At 37.4% G+C, this 17,269-nt stretch overlaps 1 protein-coding gene across 7 annotated transcripts in view; it reads right to left on the bottom strand.

The window, feature by feature from the left end:
* The window catches only part of LOC126937902 (putative COBW domain-containing protein 7), a 952,477-nt gene that overhangs the window by 38,317 nt on the left and 896,891 nt on the right, over positions 1-17,269 (bottom strand). For 3 of the 7 annotated variants that reach the window (XM_050761754.1, XM_050761755.1, XM_050761756.1), the window contains exons 1-4: positions 14,773-15,034; positions 11,660-11,746; positions 8,865-8,961; positions 7,653-7,744 (exon numbers count right to left, since the gene is read on the bottom strand). In XM_050761754.1, coding sequence (XP_050617711.1) covers positions 7,653-7,744; positions 8,865-8,961; positions 11,660-11,746; positions 14,773-14,926 — 430 coding nt within the window. In that variant the 5' untranslated portion in view covers positions 14,927-15,034. The other 4 variants (XM_050761753.1, XM_050761757.1, XM_050761758.1 and 1 more) reach the window with 4 other exon arrangements.

Genomic DNA, 17,269 nt, shown 5'->3' with positions numbered 1-17,269 from the left:
GTTAGTGACAGGGCTGTCTAAAAGAATGAGTGTAGGAGAAAAACAAGGATAACCAAACTCATTCCAATGTCTAAAGCTGTCCACCTACTCTGACAAGATGTGGTCCCTCAAGCATCACTCTGTGTCAACAATGAAATACCTGTCAGCTGTTTACAGTGATTACTCATGCAAGATATAGCAAGGGCCACAAGATCTAATGGTTTCCTGATACCTATTGATTTTTTTCCCAAAAACTTAATAGTTTTCCAATTTGACTCAAATAGGATTTGCGAGTAACAGGGGCTGAATCAATGTCCGTTCTTTTCAAGGAAATTACTTTACCATGACAATTATTTAACTGAGAACTGGAGAGTGTCAGTCTCCGAAACGGGAAACAACTGAATTGCCAACAAGAATTTTGTTCACTTTCTTGACTAAAACACGATTTTAATTAATGAGGGGGAAGAATTAAATCTACTATATCATTACTCCAAACAATAAGTCATTTAAAAAAGCATTATTTTTTTTCACTCAGTAAAATATCTAACACACATAAATCATTTTGTAATTCTAAAAAATTCATTGATTTTTATTCTAATAAATAGTTCATAAATCCTACTGTTAATATTTGCCTCTTAAGTTGAAGTGTAAGAGTGTATTAATGCTTTATTGTAAAACTGGTATTTATCTTTGATATAATACTTGCCAGACTATACAAGAAAGATCTACTTAAAATTTGGATGTAGGTATTTAGGAGCAGGAGTAAAGATGAATGAACAAAATTGATCAATGGCTCTCAAACCAGGGTGCTTTTCTCCCCAGGGAATATTTCGCAATGTCTGAAGATGTTTTTGGTTGTCTTAACTAGGGGAATACTACTGGCATCTAGCGGGTAGAAGCCAGGGATGTTGTTAAATATCCTACTCTGCACAGGGCAACCTCCTCACAACAAATAATTATCCAACCCAAAGTTATTTGTGCTGACGTTGAGAAAACCTGAACTAGATTTTAGAATCTCCCTTCTTCAAAATCTAATAAAACAAAAAATAAAAATAAAAAATAAAACAAAAAGGCCAACATTTTATTAGCAGCAACCAAATATAAAAGGGCCTGCCAAAAATTTTGAAGCCTGATAGTCAAAATAAGAAACAAAGTTATGTGTGATTGATGGTCATTCCCAACTCTACCCCGACCTCCAATAAGAGGTTGTAGGGAAATAGTTTACAAAATCCTAAACACTTACCAGAAATACATTCCAAAATGGCAAAAAGTAGAGCCAAGGAATGAATAAGCAATACAGGGAAAAGTCAACAAAAAAATGCCCAGAGTAAGTTTTAACCATCTCCATGCTTTGGGAAGGAGAAGGTCAGGTCAATTCTAGGGCTCAGAGCAAACAGAAATGAGAGGTCTGAGGCCGAATGATGTCCCCATACAAGGCATAGGAATTTTATTCATAAGCAGTTGGGTAGAACCAAGAGGGAAATACTCGGTACTTCAAGAGAGCAGAGCCTAAAAGCCACATTGCCCCATCTGGCTCTCTCAATCACCACTTTTCCCTTCTCTTTCCCTCCACTCCAACAATATATAGCTTTCAAACTAGGGTTCAGGAGAAAAATAAACTTGGGTAAGGAGAGTGGAGTATTACAAATATTTCCCATCAGCACCACATATAAGTTCTCTGATATCAAGAAGAAACATGTATGCATATGTATTACAGCCTGACAAAAAGAAACACACACATACAGGGAATAAAAGGCAAGAAAGAACAAAAAATGAAGAAATGAATAGGGCACACAAGGGGCAAAGAACCCACGCTGGAAGGATACATAACCCAAAAAAAACTAAAGAAAATTCTCAGCAACTTCATCATAATAAAGAACTTAAAAACAATACAACCCTATAAAAACAAGCTCAAAAGCAAGAAGAAGCAGAGTAAGATGAAAATGCGTTTGTAGTGCTAAAGAAACTTAAAGCCTATATAACACAATGACTTAACCAATTAATTTATTTAAAATATCAAAAACAGAACAGACACTGGAGAAAACAGAATTATTGACAAAAAGAGAGACTTCAGATGATCACAGTAAATGCAAAGGTAAAAGACAAATCAAAGCAATTAGAATACATATGGAGAACAAAAGAAATTTCAGTATTAAAAAACTGGTGTCATGAAGTAGAGGATCCAATAATTTGACCAAAAAAAAGTATTCATGGTAATAAACAAGGAAAATGTTCTTAGAAGAACTAAGGGCAACAGGAAAAAATGATTATAAGTGACACTTAGATATATCTTGTTTATATTACTGAATTTCAAAAATAAAGAAAAAACTCTCAGGCATTTTAGATTTAAAACAACAACAACAACAACAACAAAAAAAAACAAGCGCCTTCAAGGAGGGAGGGGGAAAAATCAGACTTTTCTACAGTAACACTAGATGTCCCAAAATAATAAAACAGTGACCACAAAGTTCTAATGAAAGTGTTCCCAAACAAAATTACCTCCTGCCAAGTTATTTTTCAGGAATGAAAGCAATAGGCAGACATTCTTAAGCATTAAAGAAAACAGCAAGCATTGAAACTCAGAGACTCACAAATTCTTCCTAATAAAAGGAGAAAACATTGGACAAAGAAATCTAGCTAATCAAACACTAGGAGATTATGGAACAACATTTACAAAGTTGAGGGGGAAAAAAGTGTGACTGATAAATTTTATACCCAGCCAAGTAATCCTTCAAATAATATAAAAACAAAAGACAAATATTTTCAATCAATGAAGTGTGTAAGAACCCAAAGAATGCTGTACCTATAACTTGAAAAGATTGCCTGACAATGAAATTCAATCAGGAGATGGACTAACTCAGAAATGGAGAAGCAACAGTACTGGTAATGAGCACCAAAACTAATAAAACATAGAATTAAAGAATTATGACAGAACCATGACAACATAAAGAATATGATCAACATGAAACTAGGCCAATTAATACACTACAATGGCCCCTAAGTGTTCAAGTGAAAGGAACAGTCACCTGTTTCTCACTTTAAATCAAGAGCTAGAAATGGTCATGCTTAGTGTGGAAGTTATGTTGAAAGCCAAGAGAGGCCAAAAGCTAGGTCTCTTGAGCCAGTTAGCCAACTTGTGAATGCAAAGGAAAAGTTCTTGAAGGAAATTAAAAGTGCTACTCCAGTAAACACACAAATGATAATAAAACAGCCTTATTGCTGATATGAAGTGGTCTGGATAGATGATCAAACAAGCCACAACATTCCTTAAGCCAAAGCCTAATTCAGATCAACCCTAACTCTCTTCAGTTCTATGAAGGCTGAGAGAGGTGAGGAAGCTGGAGAAGAAAAGTTGGAAGGTAGCAGAGATCGGTTCACAAGATTTAAGGAAAGAAGTCATGTCCATAACATAAAAGTGCAAGGGAAAGCAGCAAGTGCTGACATAGAAGCTGCGGATCACGAGGTCAGGAGTTCGAGTAAGTTACCTAAAAAGATGTAGCTACTAACATCATTCATGAAAGTAGCTACAGTAAGCAACAGATTGATTGATTGATTGATTTGAGATGGAGTCTCACTCTGTCGCCCAGGCTGGAGTGCAATGGCTCAATCTCGGCTCACTGCCACTTCCGCCTCCTAGGTTCAAGCCATTCTCCTGCCTCAGCCTCCCGATTAGCTGGGATTATAGGCGCCCACCACCACGCCAGGTTAATTTTTGGTATTTTTAGTAGAGCTGGGGTTTCTCTATGTTGGCCAGGCTGGTTTCAAACTCCTGAACTCGTGATCTGCCCACCTCGGCTTCCCAAAGTGCCGAGATTACAGGCGTGACCCACCGCACCTGGCCAGCAACAGATTTTTAACGGAGATTAAATGGACTCCTTTTGGAAGAAGATGCCATTTAGGACTTTCATAGCTAAAGAGAAGTCAATGCCTAGCTTCAAAGATTCAAAGGACAGGCTGACCCTCTTGTTAGAGGCTAAAGCAGCTGGTGACTTCAAGTTGAAGCCAATAGTCATTTACCATCCTGAAAATCCTAGGGCCGTTAAGAATTATGCTAAATCTCCTCTGCCTGTTTTCTATAATAAAGCCTAGATGACAGCACATCTATTTACAGCATGGTTTACTGTTTACAGCATGGCTTATTTTAAGCCCACCATTGAGATCTACTGCTTAGGAAAAAAAAAGATTCCTTCAAAATATTATTGCTCATTGACAACGCACCTGATCATCCAAGAGCTGTGATGGAGATGTACAAGGAGATTAATGTTGTTTTCATGCCTGCTAACACAACATCCATTCTGCAGCCCATTGATCGAGGAGTAACTTTGACTTTCAAGTCTTATTTAAGAAATATATTTCATAAGGCTATAGCTGCCATAGACAGTGATTCCTCTGATGGATCTGGGCAAAGTAAATTGAAAACCTTCTGGAAAGGATTCATCATTCTAGATGCCATTAAGAACATTTGTGATTCATGGGAGATCAAAATATCAACATGAATAGGAGTTTGAAAGATGATTCCAGCCCTCACAGATGATTTTAAGGGATTCCAGACTTCAGTGGAAGAAATAACTGCAGATGTGATGGAAACAGCAAAAGAACTAGAATTAGAAGGGGAGTCTGAAGATGTGACTCAATTCCTGCAATCTCATAAGAAAATTTTAACTAATGAGAAGTTGTTTCTTAGGGACGGGTAAAAAAAACGTGGTTTCTTGAGATGGAATCTACTCCTGGTGAAGATGCTATGAACACTGTCAAAATGACAACAAAGGATTTAAAATATGACAGGAGTTTAATTGATAAAGCAGGGTTTGAGAGGACTGACTCCAATTTTGAAGGAAGTTATACTGTGGGTAAAATGCTATCAAATAGCATCATGTGCTAAAGAGACATCTTTTACGAAAGGGAGAGTCAACTAATGCAGCAAACTGCATTATTATCTTATGAAATTGCCACAGCCACCCCAACCTTCAGTAACCACTACCCTGATTGGTCAGCACCCTAAATTGTAGCAAGACCCTCTACCAGCAAAAAGATTATGACTTGCTGAAAGCTGAGATGATTGTTAGCATTTTTTAGCAATAAATATTTTTAATTAAGGTATGTTTTTTAGACAATTCTATTACACATTTAACAGACTACAGTATAGTATAAACACAGCTTTTTTTTTTTTTTTTTTTTTTTTTTTAAAGAGATGGGGTCTCATGCTGTCATCCAGGCTGGAGTGCAGTGGTACAATCACGACTCACTGCAGCCTGAAACTCCTGAGCTCAAGTGATCCTCCCAAGTAGCTGGGACTACAGGCCAAAACGTATAACTTTTATATCCAATAGGAAACAAAAACATGTGTGTTACTCTATTGTGATATTCAGTTTACTGTAGTGATGTGGAACTAAGCCCACAATATTCCTGTGGTATGGCTGTACAGTATAAGAATCACCTGAAGGGCTTATTAAAACAGCTTGCTGGACCCCCTCCCTTAGAGATTCAGATTCAGTAGATCTGGGTTGGAGGTCAAGAATTTGTGTTTCTTTCTTTCTTTTTTTTTTTTTTTTGAGATGGAGTCTCGCTCTGTAGCCCAGGCTGGAGTGCAGTGGCCGGATCTCAGCTCACTGCAAGCTCCGCCTCCCGGGTTCACGCCATTCTCCTGCCTCAGCCTCCTGAGTAGCTGGGACTACAGGCGCCCACCACCTCGCCCAGCTAGTTTTTTGTATTTTTTAGTAGAGACGGGGTTTCACCGTGTTAGCCAGGATGGTCTCAATCTCCTGACCTCGTGATCCGCCCGTCTCGCCCTCCCAAAGTGCTGGGATTACAGGCTTGAGCCACTGCGCCCGGCCAAGAATTTGCGTTTCTAACAAGCCCCCAGCTGAGGCTGAGGCTGCCGGCCATTCAACATACTACCAAGTAGCACTGGCATAGAGAGATACCCGGAATAAAATTTACCTACTTGTGTGTGTGTGTATGTGTGTGTGTGTGTATATATATATATGTATATACATATATAGACAGTCTTGCCCTGTCGCCCGGACTGGAGTGCAGTGGTGTGATCTCGGCTCACTGCAACCTCCGCCTCCCAGCTTTCAAGCATTCTCGTGCATTAGCCTCCTGAGTAGCTGGGATTAGGGCCTGTGCCACACCACCTGGCTAGTTTTTGCATTTTCAGTAGAGATTGGATTTCACCATGTTGGCTAGGCTGGTGTTGAACTCCTGGCCTCAAGGGATCCACCTGCCTTGGCCTCCCAAAGTGCTGGGATTACAGGTATGAGCCACCATGCCCAGCCCCTATTTGTATATCACAATAGTGAGATGATTACTTTTCAACTTTCTTCTTTGTATTTTTTAGGTATTTAAATTTTTTTTACAATGAATGTTCCATCTTTACCCAAACAATAACATCATTATTGTAAAGAAAGTTAAAAGCAAGAAACATTAACATTTTTTATAACTACATTTTGTAGAAAAGCTTTCTCTGTGACCTTTAGTTTTTCTTTTTTCCTCTGAAAAGCTGAATGGTGTTTAATTAAACTCTCTCAAAAGTATCGAGTTTTTGTCTATAAAGTGGCAAAACTGGCTATGATGAAATAAACTGATATTTGCTATTTCTAATAAAAAGCATACAATATACTTTTCTTTCTTACCAGATTCAAATAATATTTAACACCAACATATTAGTCCAAGTCCTACCATCACTCAGATTTATCAGAAAGGTATGAAAAACCCATGCCTACTATAAGAACCAAAATAGCCTAATTCAATACTACTTTGTAAACATGGGGATGATGTTATTATGTAATTGTTTTAAGTACAATAACCACTGATCACATCTGAACCCTCAGGATACTTCAGTATTTCTTTTGGACAACTATGACCTGTTAGTAAATTACCCCCAAATACTTTAATGGAGTTTCACAAATTGCCCCAATGCCAGAGACCCAGATTAAAAAAAAATAATAATGGTATGGGTGAGATTCACAGAACAAGCACTAACTGTTATGCAAACTGAAAATAAAGATTTTATCTAAAAGTTATTTGGGGAAATAAGCAGATTTTATCAAGAATTGGAGCTTGGTAAGAAGGTAACAGAAACCCATTGTTAGAAACAGGTTGACTCTGTAGCTTTCCATAGTAGAGTTTAGAGTTTCTTGTCATGATTCCCTTATCAATGCAGTCTAATAACTACTTACACAGCACTTACATTGTATTAGGTATTATAAGTAATCTACAGATGATTTAAAGTATATGGGAGGATGTGCATAGGTTATAGGCAAATACTACACCATTTTATACAAGGGACTTGAACATTCATAGATTTTGGTATCCTCAGAGGTCCTGGAACTAATATCCCATGGATGCCAAGGGACAACTGTACTCAGAGGTAGAACGTCTCTGCTTTTCCTACATGTCCTATTTTTAACAACTTCTGTTCTTACAAATAATCCTAAGTCAATCAATAAAACTTCAAATTCTATTAACAGCTTAAAAGTACCAAGCAGTACTCTGAGCATTCATTCATCTGCCAGAGAAGATGACAACCGAGTACTTTTCCTCTTTTAAACCAAAAAAAGTTTTAACCCTAAGGAAAGCTTTAATACTCATTTTAGATATTCCTCTAATACATCTATTTATAATATATCACAGAACTATATATTCTGGTTATTAATAATCTCACTTCTTACCAGGATCTGCTAATCCAGTGGTCTCTAACAGTATGTAATCAAATTTCCCCTTCTTCTGCATCAAATTCTCAATGGCTCTAAGGCCATTGTCCCTGGAGAATACCAAAACATAATTTACAGTTGATTACCTAAATATTTTGAAGTGATTATTATACACATTTTAAAATATATTCAACAACTCAAGACAAAAGTATCCTTAGGAATGTGAAAATTTAACTCACTACTAACCTAACAAAATGTCTGTCCCATATTTACCAGTGAGAAAACAATAGATGCATATATATAATAGGTAAAAAGAAATCATATACATAATAATACTTTATTAAAATTAAAAGCAGAGGAAACTTTATCTGACCAAGTCAGTATCTTTTTATAGCTTTATGAAATTTTAAAAAACCAATATTCAAAATAATGATAAAATTTATTAACTATAGTAGTTTAATATAATAGCTAAAGGGACACGGATATTATATACCACTTAATTCTATTTTGCATTAGAATACAAGGTTTTAATTTCCCTTTTTTCTTATTTTATCAAAAGTGAAGGAAAATACTTAATAGATTACATTTTGGTTGTTCAAGAGTCTGTTATAATTTCATCCTTGCCAATACATTTGAAACAAAGTCAAATACCTAAGGGGGTAAATGATGCCGAAGAGATTTAATTCACTAGAATACACAAAATTAACAATACAAGCAATCATTTTTATAATTCATTCAACAAATACTTGAGTGCTACTATGTGTTGGGTAACTCTTATAGGGTCTATGGTAGACTAGTGAACAGACACTGTTCTTGGAAACTTAACTAGTGGAACATAATGTAAGGTTTTTCTCTTTTTTGACAGTCATTTACTTTTTGTTTTTATAAGGTTGAACACTTGGAAATATGACCAATGACGTATTAATTCAGAATAATCATTTTTTACATAGGAGACTTTCATGCACTAGAGATTAATTAAATAAGCCCTGACATCAAAAGCAATAAAAACTCAATAAAAGGACCAAAACATTTGAGCAGATAGAAAAGACAGCAAGAAACACTTTAAGAAAATGCTTCCTAATAAGTTTGTTTTCTATAAACTTTCTATTTGTTAAAAAATACAATGAAGCAAACTGTGTAAATTCAGTTAAATTACTCAAGAAAATTAAAGCTGGAAATATAATCTAAACATTTCTAGTAAACCATAGACATAGTAAACACATTCCTCACTTCACTGAACAGCAGAGGCAACCGTTTCTAAGTTCCAGCCACTCTTCATAGAGCTCTCCACCTTGGCTGACAGCTAAGGATTTCTCCAGTGCACTTCCTAGAATAATTAACAAACAGCACTCTTTACCTTATGTTCATTAGCCAACAAAAAACAAAGATAAGGATAACTCAGTAATGGAGATCTTAAAGCAGAAACAGAATTTTATAACATATTTTTTCATTTTATTCATGCAGTCTCGATATCTAAATTACAGTACACTATTTTAGCTTTTATTTAAGATGACTTAAGCCCTTAAAAAGACACATCCTAAACTGATAAACATACCTACTTTCTTCTCAGGCCTCTTACTTGGCCACCCCCATTTCTTAATAAAGTAGCTATCTTGAAGGCATTTTATTCTTGTTCAGGGTAAACTTTCTAAATAAACTAGTATGTTTTATATACTGGACTTTGTATGCCCTTCAACCTCTTAAGAGATTGCCTTATCTATCTTTTTCTTTTCACTCTTCTAAATTGTTTCTGTTAGACAAATGGCTGAATATTGCCAATGAGTAAAAACCCCTAGTTCATCTTGAGGAAGGTTTTTGGCCAGTGTATCATGTGCTCATTTAAAAAAAACTTAAACTTATCCCAGCAGGCCGAGGTGGGTGGATCACGAGGTCAGGAGATCGAGACTAGGCAGGCGGATCACGAGGTCAGGAGATGGAGATCATCCTGGATAACATGGTGAAACCCCGTCTCTACTAAAATTACAAAAAATTAGCCGGGCATGGTGGGGGGTGCATGGTGTCTCTCTAAAATTACAAAAAATTCAGCTACTTGGGAGGCTGAGGCAGGAGAATGGCGTGAACCCGGGAGACGGAGCATGCAATGAGCTGAGATCGCTGGCACCACTACACTCCAGCCTGGGCGACAGAGCGAGACTCCAAAAAAAAAAAAAAAGAAAATTAAACTGATAGGCCGGGTGCCGTGGCTCACGCCTGTAATTCCAGCACTTTGGGAGGCCGAGGCGGGCAGATCATCTGAGGTCAAGAGTTCGAGACCAGCCTAGCCAACATGGGGAAACCCCATGTCTACTAAAAATACAGAAATTAGCCAGACGTGGTGGCGGGTGCCTGTAGTCCCAGGTACTGGGGAGGCTGCGACAGGAGAACTGTTTGAACCCGGGAGGCGGAGGTTGCAGTGAGCCAAGACTGTGCCACTGCACTCCAGCCTGGGCAACAGCTTGGGTGACAGAGCGAGACTCCCCAATCTCAACAAAAAAAAAAATTAAACTTTTAGTTAAATTCACATATTTTCCTAGCAATACTTACTTAAGAAAGAATAAACTATATTTGAAATGCTTGTTATCTATAAGAATTATTTTAAATGTTTTACTTTTCCTCTAATAAAGAAATATACCAAACGGTGAAGAGTTCTAAAAGTCCAGTAAGCAAATGAGCCCCCATAAAATTGAGTAGTTTTACACTTCCATAGTTTTTATCATATTTCAGCTAGGTATTAATAAAGAGCTTCTAAAGGGGTTGCTACAGAATTCAGACTACATACAAAACATTAATGAAACATGAAGGAAAGTGTTAAGAATGCCGTGAAAAATAAAATTGCGAAAATGATCCAGGAAAAAATAAAGAAAATAGTAAGAATAAATGTAATCAGTGTGCAATAGGTTATTTAATAAGATGATGGAAAAAAACAGTCTGTTATTAGAAATCTCAGGATTTTTGCCTAAAAAGCACTTTTCTCTATAGTTTATTAAAACTAGAAATCGAATATAACAGGTTTCCCATCCTGTTCATAAAACCTAGCTTTTTTACTTTTTACAACTGAAAAAAATAGTACGCTTTAAAAGAAATTGTTTAATAGATATTGTTTTTTGGCTAGAAGTGAGCTTTGATTACAATTCATACTTATGAAGAAAAACTCCTATAAAGAATAGAAGTATTGTGTCTAGCACTATTTTTTTAACTACAGTTTAATATTTGAGTTGAGAAGCTAAGCACACTTATTTTCACAGATAATTTAAGATACATGAGCATAAAGACCATATGTTTATCTTATTTTTAAAATCTTGAGTTTTAACTGCATTGCAGATATTAAACATTAAAGTAAACTTAGAAGCATTTTCAAATATTTTTCATGAGTTGCAATAAAGTCCATACAGAAGTGTCTTTCTAGTTCCTAAAAAAAACATTTTTTGGCTGGGCGTGGTAGCTCACGCCTATAATCCCAGCACTTTGGGAGGCCGAGGCAGGCAGATTATGAGGCCAGGAGCTCAAGACCATCCTGGACAACATGGTGAAACCCCATCTCTACTAAAAATACAAAAATTATCTGGGTGTGGTGGCACGCGCCTGTAATCCCAGCTACTCCGGAGGCTGAGGCAGGACAATCGCTTGTACCCAGGAGACAGAGGTGGCAGTGAGCTGAGACTGTGCCACTGCACTCCAGCCTGGCGACACAGAGAGACTCCATCTCAAAAATAAAAATAAAAATAAAAAAACACCGTTTTTTCATACGTCTAGATTTTTACTTCTGGAGTCATTTATTTCATGTAAAAATCTAGTTTAATTCTATTAATAAGAATTCCAAAGTTACACAAAATAAAATTTTATTAAAACTAATTTCAGTATTTTCAACCCATATAAATCTTAACAGAAATTAATCTAATTTTTACAAAGCTATCCACATCAGTATAATACCTTGCATTTTCATTTTTAAACATGGGATATCAACTCACCAGAGGAAGAAAGTCACATAAAATCTTGCAACATGACATTTATTGAACTTTACTTACCTTCCCCAAATTCATTTAAAATGACTGCTACTCTTTTACTATGTTGCTCTGTCAAAATATAGTTCAGAAGTGTTGTCTTCCCAGCACCTACAAAACATTTTTTGTAAATAAAAAATTCAAAATAATTTTAAAGATATGAAAAAGATATAAAGAATCCTAATGTTTTTGAGAATTTGCATGCTATTTTTCATATATTATTTAAGTACAGTATAGAACATCCTAGAGGATAAGATTAAAGCACCCTTTGAAACCTATTGCAAAATACTTTATGTAGACATACAATTTTATAAATATTTACAAATACTCCTACAAGTTGAAAGTTTCTTCAACCTAGCCTAACGTTTCCTAAAATTTACACACAATGATCTTTTATTTATAATGACCTTTTATTTCAACATTAACCAGAGGCAAATTCAGGCTGAGTATATGGCTACTTATAGTATGCTTTAAACAATCTATAAAACTTTTTATGAAATAAGAAATAGAGGCAGGTAGTGTCAACAACGGACATAATGTTCAGTAAAGATAAATTCATAGAGCTATACCAACTCTATCCAGCAGGTGGCATGTGAAACCTAATATGTCAATCTTGAGTAGAAGAGTCTTGTGAACCATACACACTAAAGTTCATAGACAAAAAAAATAAAACCCTAACTGCATAGTATTGTAGTTCAATTGTATGACTATATCATTTCTTTATCTTTTTTGTTAGACATCATTTCCAGTCTTTTACTATTACAGTGCTGCTAAAAACTTTTACATGTTGGTGATATACATGTCTTCTGAAATATATTGTTTTCTAGTATACAACTAGATCTTCCTATAACTAGGAAGATTTTACAAAGTACTAGGGTATTAATATCTTTGAGGTCATATTCCTTTCAAAGCTTTTTAAGAGATGGAGGCTTACATTTAGAGTACTTTAGGAGGCTCAACATCACAAAAGTATGAAGTATAGAATGGAAGAGAGAGACTTTGGGCAATGAGAAAAATCTTAAAATCAGTCCAAGATTGAGACAGAGGCCCTGAACATGAGTGTTTCACATGGCACTGATGTGAAAACTGAAAGGAAAGGGTGAACGTAAGAAATCTCCTAAGAGAAGACTTATTAGGGCTTTTTAACCATATTATGAAGAAAAACACTTTAAGACATAGTTCATTCATTCCAAGGTTTCTAATATGTAACAGATTTATGCTGGGCCTTGTGAAAAAGTGAACAAGACAGCCTCTGCCTTCACAGAGCTTAGAAATATCAAGGGAAGCGGGGAATGGAGGGGAATTCAGTGAATAAGGAGGCAATTCTGTCACAGGATGACATATTCAATAGGAGATGTACGAAATGCTATGGAGAACCTAAAAGGGACATCTAGCCAGAGGAGTCACAGTAAAAAAGTACCTATTCCAAGGGGCAAAAATACTTGGCATCTTTGAAGTAACATTAGTTCATTGTGCAGGGCCAATTTGGCAGGCTGGAAAGGTTGGCAAGATCCAGATCCTACAGGTCCTTGTAATTCATGTTAAGGAATTTGAACTTTAACCCATATGGACGCCACTGAAAGGTGTGACGCAATCGGACCGACATAAAGATCATTAAGGCTAATTAAGGCAAGGAATAAATTAAAGGGCAACAAGACTCCAGATTAGTCAGGAGGCTTTTAGAGTATTCCAAATGGTTGGGATCACAGGAGCAGGATTTGGGGGGATGGTAACGGATGAAGTTTCAGACATGTTAAGCTTTAAGTTGTAGGACATCAAAATAGAAATTACACAGATGTGTAGCTAAAGATGGACAAAGGGGGAAGGAGGAGGGAGCCTTAAAAAGAAGCCAGAGAAGCAGGTGGAAAAATCAGAAGGAAAATGTAATAGAAGTCAACGGAACAGTGCTTCAAAAAGGGAAAATGGTCAGTGATAGGAGTGAAACTATCCCTAGATTCAGCAACAGGTTTGCTGGTATTAGTCCTCACTCCTGAGCTTCAGATCATTTTCTCCAATGATCAGCTGATCTACCGGTGAGCAACACATGGGAAAGGCCCGAGGGGCACGTTTGAAATACATAGTTTTGGACAAGAAATTTGTTCATCTTCTCAGTAGAGCAGCCTCTGAATAACTGGGGAAATGCCAAAAATCCATTCCTTTATGAAATTACTTTCGAGCAAAAAACGGGAATAAACTTACAGTCTACGAAGTTAAAAAAAAAAAAAAAAGTTCGTATTTTTACATAAAAGGTCATGAGGTGGCCCAAGTCTGTACCTGTCTCTAGCAACACCTAGGAATATTATTTCTCTGAAACAGTACCATTGTATTTACATTTCTTAACTTTTTTCAAACTTTTAATACAGTCATATATTTGTTCTAGCCCTTTTATTTAACAGTAAGGTTTAAAAATATATTTCTCAAACTTTTCCAGTAAGAAATTTCTACTGTAAGTGCATAAACCGCCCTTCACGAAACTACCAGGTTCACAAACTTGTGGTTTCGAGTATCCCTGTACACTCATAAACGTTCTTAGTTTGAGAAATAGTCTTGGAGGACAGAGATTTTATTCTTACTTCCTACGCAGCGGTTTACAAACGGACCTCAAAAAAATAAAAAAATAAAAAAAGGTGTTTGAGATAGGAGCACTTCCCGCTAACTGGCTGGAGGACTTTGGCTCGTGGGGAAGCGGAATCTACTGAGGAAAGCCCCACATGTCGGGCATTTTACACACGGGACGTCCTTTAGTGGCAATAGGTAGGTGGTTCCGGCCCTATTTCACAGGTGACAGGTATTTTTGCCATTTTCAGGTGAGGTGGATGAGCGTCAGGAAAGTAAGATAGCTTGCTAAGAGGTCACAGAGATAATCGGGGGGGCGTGTCTGAGCTTCAAAGCCTTGTTTCAAAGGCTAATTTCGATCTCACTTGAGACATGGGAATCTAACGCAGAGGGGACCGGGCATCACTAAACTCCCAAGATGAGAGGGAACCCATACCAGGAGCAAGTGACCCAGCCCCTACCTCAAAGCCATTTGCTCTTGATCATGAGGCCCCAATGCCTCAGGAGAAGAGGCACCGGCAGCCCCCAAAATCTCAGGACACCAGAGTTCACGGCATTTTGTGACCGGGATGGTTAGTTACCTAAATACCCGGTGATAATTGTGACTGGGATCTTGGCGCCGAGGCCAGACTTTTCCTCCTCCTCGCTTTGCTTCGTCTCAATGGGAACCAATTCAGGACAATCTTCCTCCGCAGGATCCTCTTCCTCATCCACAGATCCGACAGTCGGTAACATTCCGGCCTACAGCACGTCCGTACCTCCGCTGAACCGCTGGGACCAACACTTCATACCGCAGCCGCGCACGCCCAGCACGCCACTCCAGGCCTGGCCCGGGCGTGACGTCATCACACCGCGACGCTAGTTGATCCCGCCCCGATTACCTGGGCTCTGGACAAGAACTGCCTCTTCCCTTAGCCGCACCCCCCAGGGAGGTGGTCTCTCCCCGACGGAAGCTGGACACGCCCCTGGGCGTGTTCTGTGAACCTGAGCGACGCTGCGGAGAGTCCTTAGGGCGCACTGACCACCTGTCTGAAGGTGTCACAGGCGCCTATAGCCTTAATAAGCTACTGGCTGTGGGTAGGGCTGAGGCCAGCCTGCTGGAAATCTGGAGTGGGTAGCCTGACCTAACCAGTTCCCACAGGGCGTAGACTTTATCAACCTGACCTTTTAGTCTCGTTTTAAAAAAAAAAAGTTTTAATTCATAGGGGAAAGAATGGAAGATTATAACATTACAATTTTAATTGTAATTTTTATACCTGAAGGATAACCAGTGACACTTTTTTCTTTTTTTATTATTACATATTATATAGGTAATTCCAAATTTTTGGTATTCATGCATCACTTTTATTTACTTTTTTCTCATTATTTATTTGGATCTCAGGTAACCTAAGTTCATTAATTATATTTGCTGGTTAATGACACTCTCATTACTAATCCATAGTAGCCCTCCTTTCTAATATAAATTTATAGTGAACTTCTTTGATCTGATCCCTAACCTAAGAACATTACCAGTGAGTTACATGTACCTGCGTGCACCAACCCTGTTTCCAATCCACAGCCTGTCCTGTAAGATAGTAACAACAATCATGAATTGGTTTTGGATTGCCAATCATTCCGTCTTTTCTTTTTAGTTTTATCACATATATCACGTATGTACTTAGATAATATGTTGTTTAATTTTGGGTGTTTTTGAACTTCATAAAATTATCCATATACTATATAAACTCCTGAGGCTTGCTATATCTTTCAGCATCACTGCTGTCTTGTATTCTATTGTGTGGCTACAGGGCAATTTATTCATTTCCTCTCAATTGTTCGAGGTTTTGCTCTTATGATCAGGGCTGCTACGAACATTTTTCCTGATGTATGTGTGTGCAACTTTCTCTTGGGAGTCTGTGTAAGAGTTGAATTGCTGGGTCCTAGGTTATTCAAATGTTATACTTTGCAAGGAAGTGCACAATTATTTTTCAAAATGTTTGTACAAATTGATACATTTTCCCAGCAAATTATAAGAGATCTCATTGGTCTGTATGTCAATATTATCAGGCCTTAATTTTTCACCAATCAGTTGAGTACAAAAGAAGACTTCATTGTGATCTTCATTTGCATTTCCTTGATTACTAACAAGATTGAGAACGTTTTCATGTGTTTTGACAATATTTAATTCTTAGAATGACCCTGTGAAGTGTTATCCCTCTTTCAAACATGAGGCACCAATAGTTACTTGTCCAGGTTAGGTCATAAAAATCTATCTGATGCACAAATAGAATGTTTTACTACTATCCTGGTGCCAAATAAAAGGTTGACTTTTCCTTCCTTCTCTGAAATTCCCCATAAAATACACTGTGTGTATTCCATTAGTTCTACTGATAAGGATATATAACTTGAAAGTTTTCTTTGCGGTATTTATCACACCTTTTGCAGAACACAGTTAAGACAGGGGGTTTATATTTGTGCAAATGAGTATAATATATTCACACATACACTCAGTCTGAGAAATCAGGACTTGAATGCTTTGCCAGCTTTGACAATGTAATCATTAACCACCTGAGGAAGAAATGAGGCAAATACCTTAGGCATGGTGGTTCAGTTCACTTTATTCTACCAAAGGAGAAAAGCTGTGATGGGCAGCCCAAAATAGATTGTGAAGCTAAACACAATGGTTCACAAGCTTTTTCATTTCAGGAATGCTATGAAGTATTGATTTTTTTTGACAACCTAAAGGAAGGAGTAACATTGCACCCACAGGCATCACACTATTTGCTTGATGTCCTTTCAGCACCGCATTACTGCCTGAATAGTAGCTATGACAGCCCTCACCACCTTCTTTTACATATTTTTTAAAGTACATTCTTGTGGGTTCCCAATATGGCACTGGCTGAATGTTATGCTAAAATCCTTCTTTCTGTTTTTTGAGACAGGGTCTCACTCCGTCGCCCAGCATGGAGTGCATTGGCACGATCACAGCTCACTGCAGTCCTAAACTCCTGGGCTCAAGTTATCCTCCCACCTCAGGCTCCCAAGTAGCTGGGACTCCAGTCATATGCCATTACATCTGGCTAATTTTTGTTTTTCTTT

Source organism: Macaca thibetana, chromosome 15 (genome assembly GCF_024542745.1).
Source record: "Macaca thibetana thibetana isolate TM-01 chromosome 15, ASM2454274v1, whole genome shotgun sequence".
Classification (NCBI taxonomy): Eukaryota; Metazoa; Chordata; class Mammalia; order Primates; family Cercopithecidae; genus Macaca; species Macaca thibetana.
Note: the sequence above shows the minus strand (reverse complement) of the source record. Positions and strands in the feature narration are given on the sequence as shown.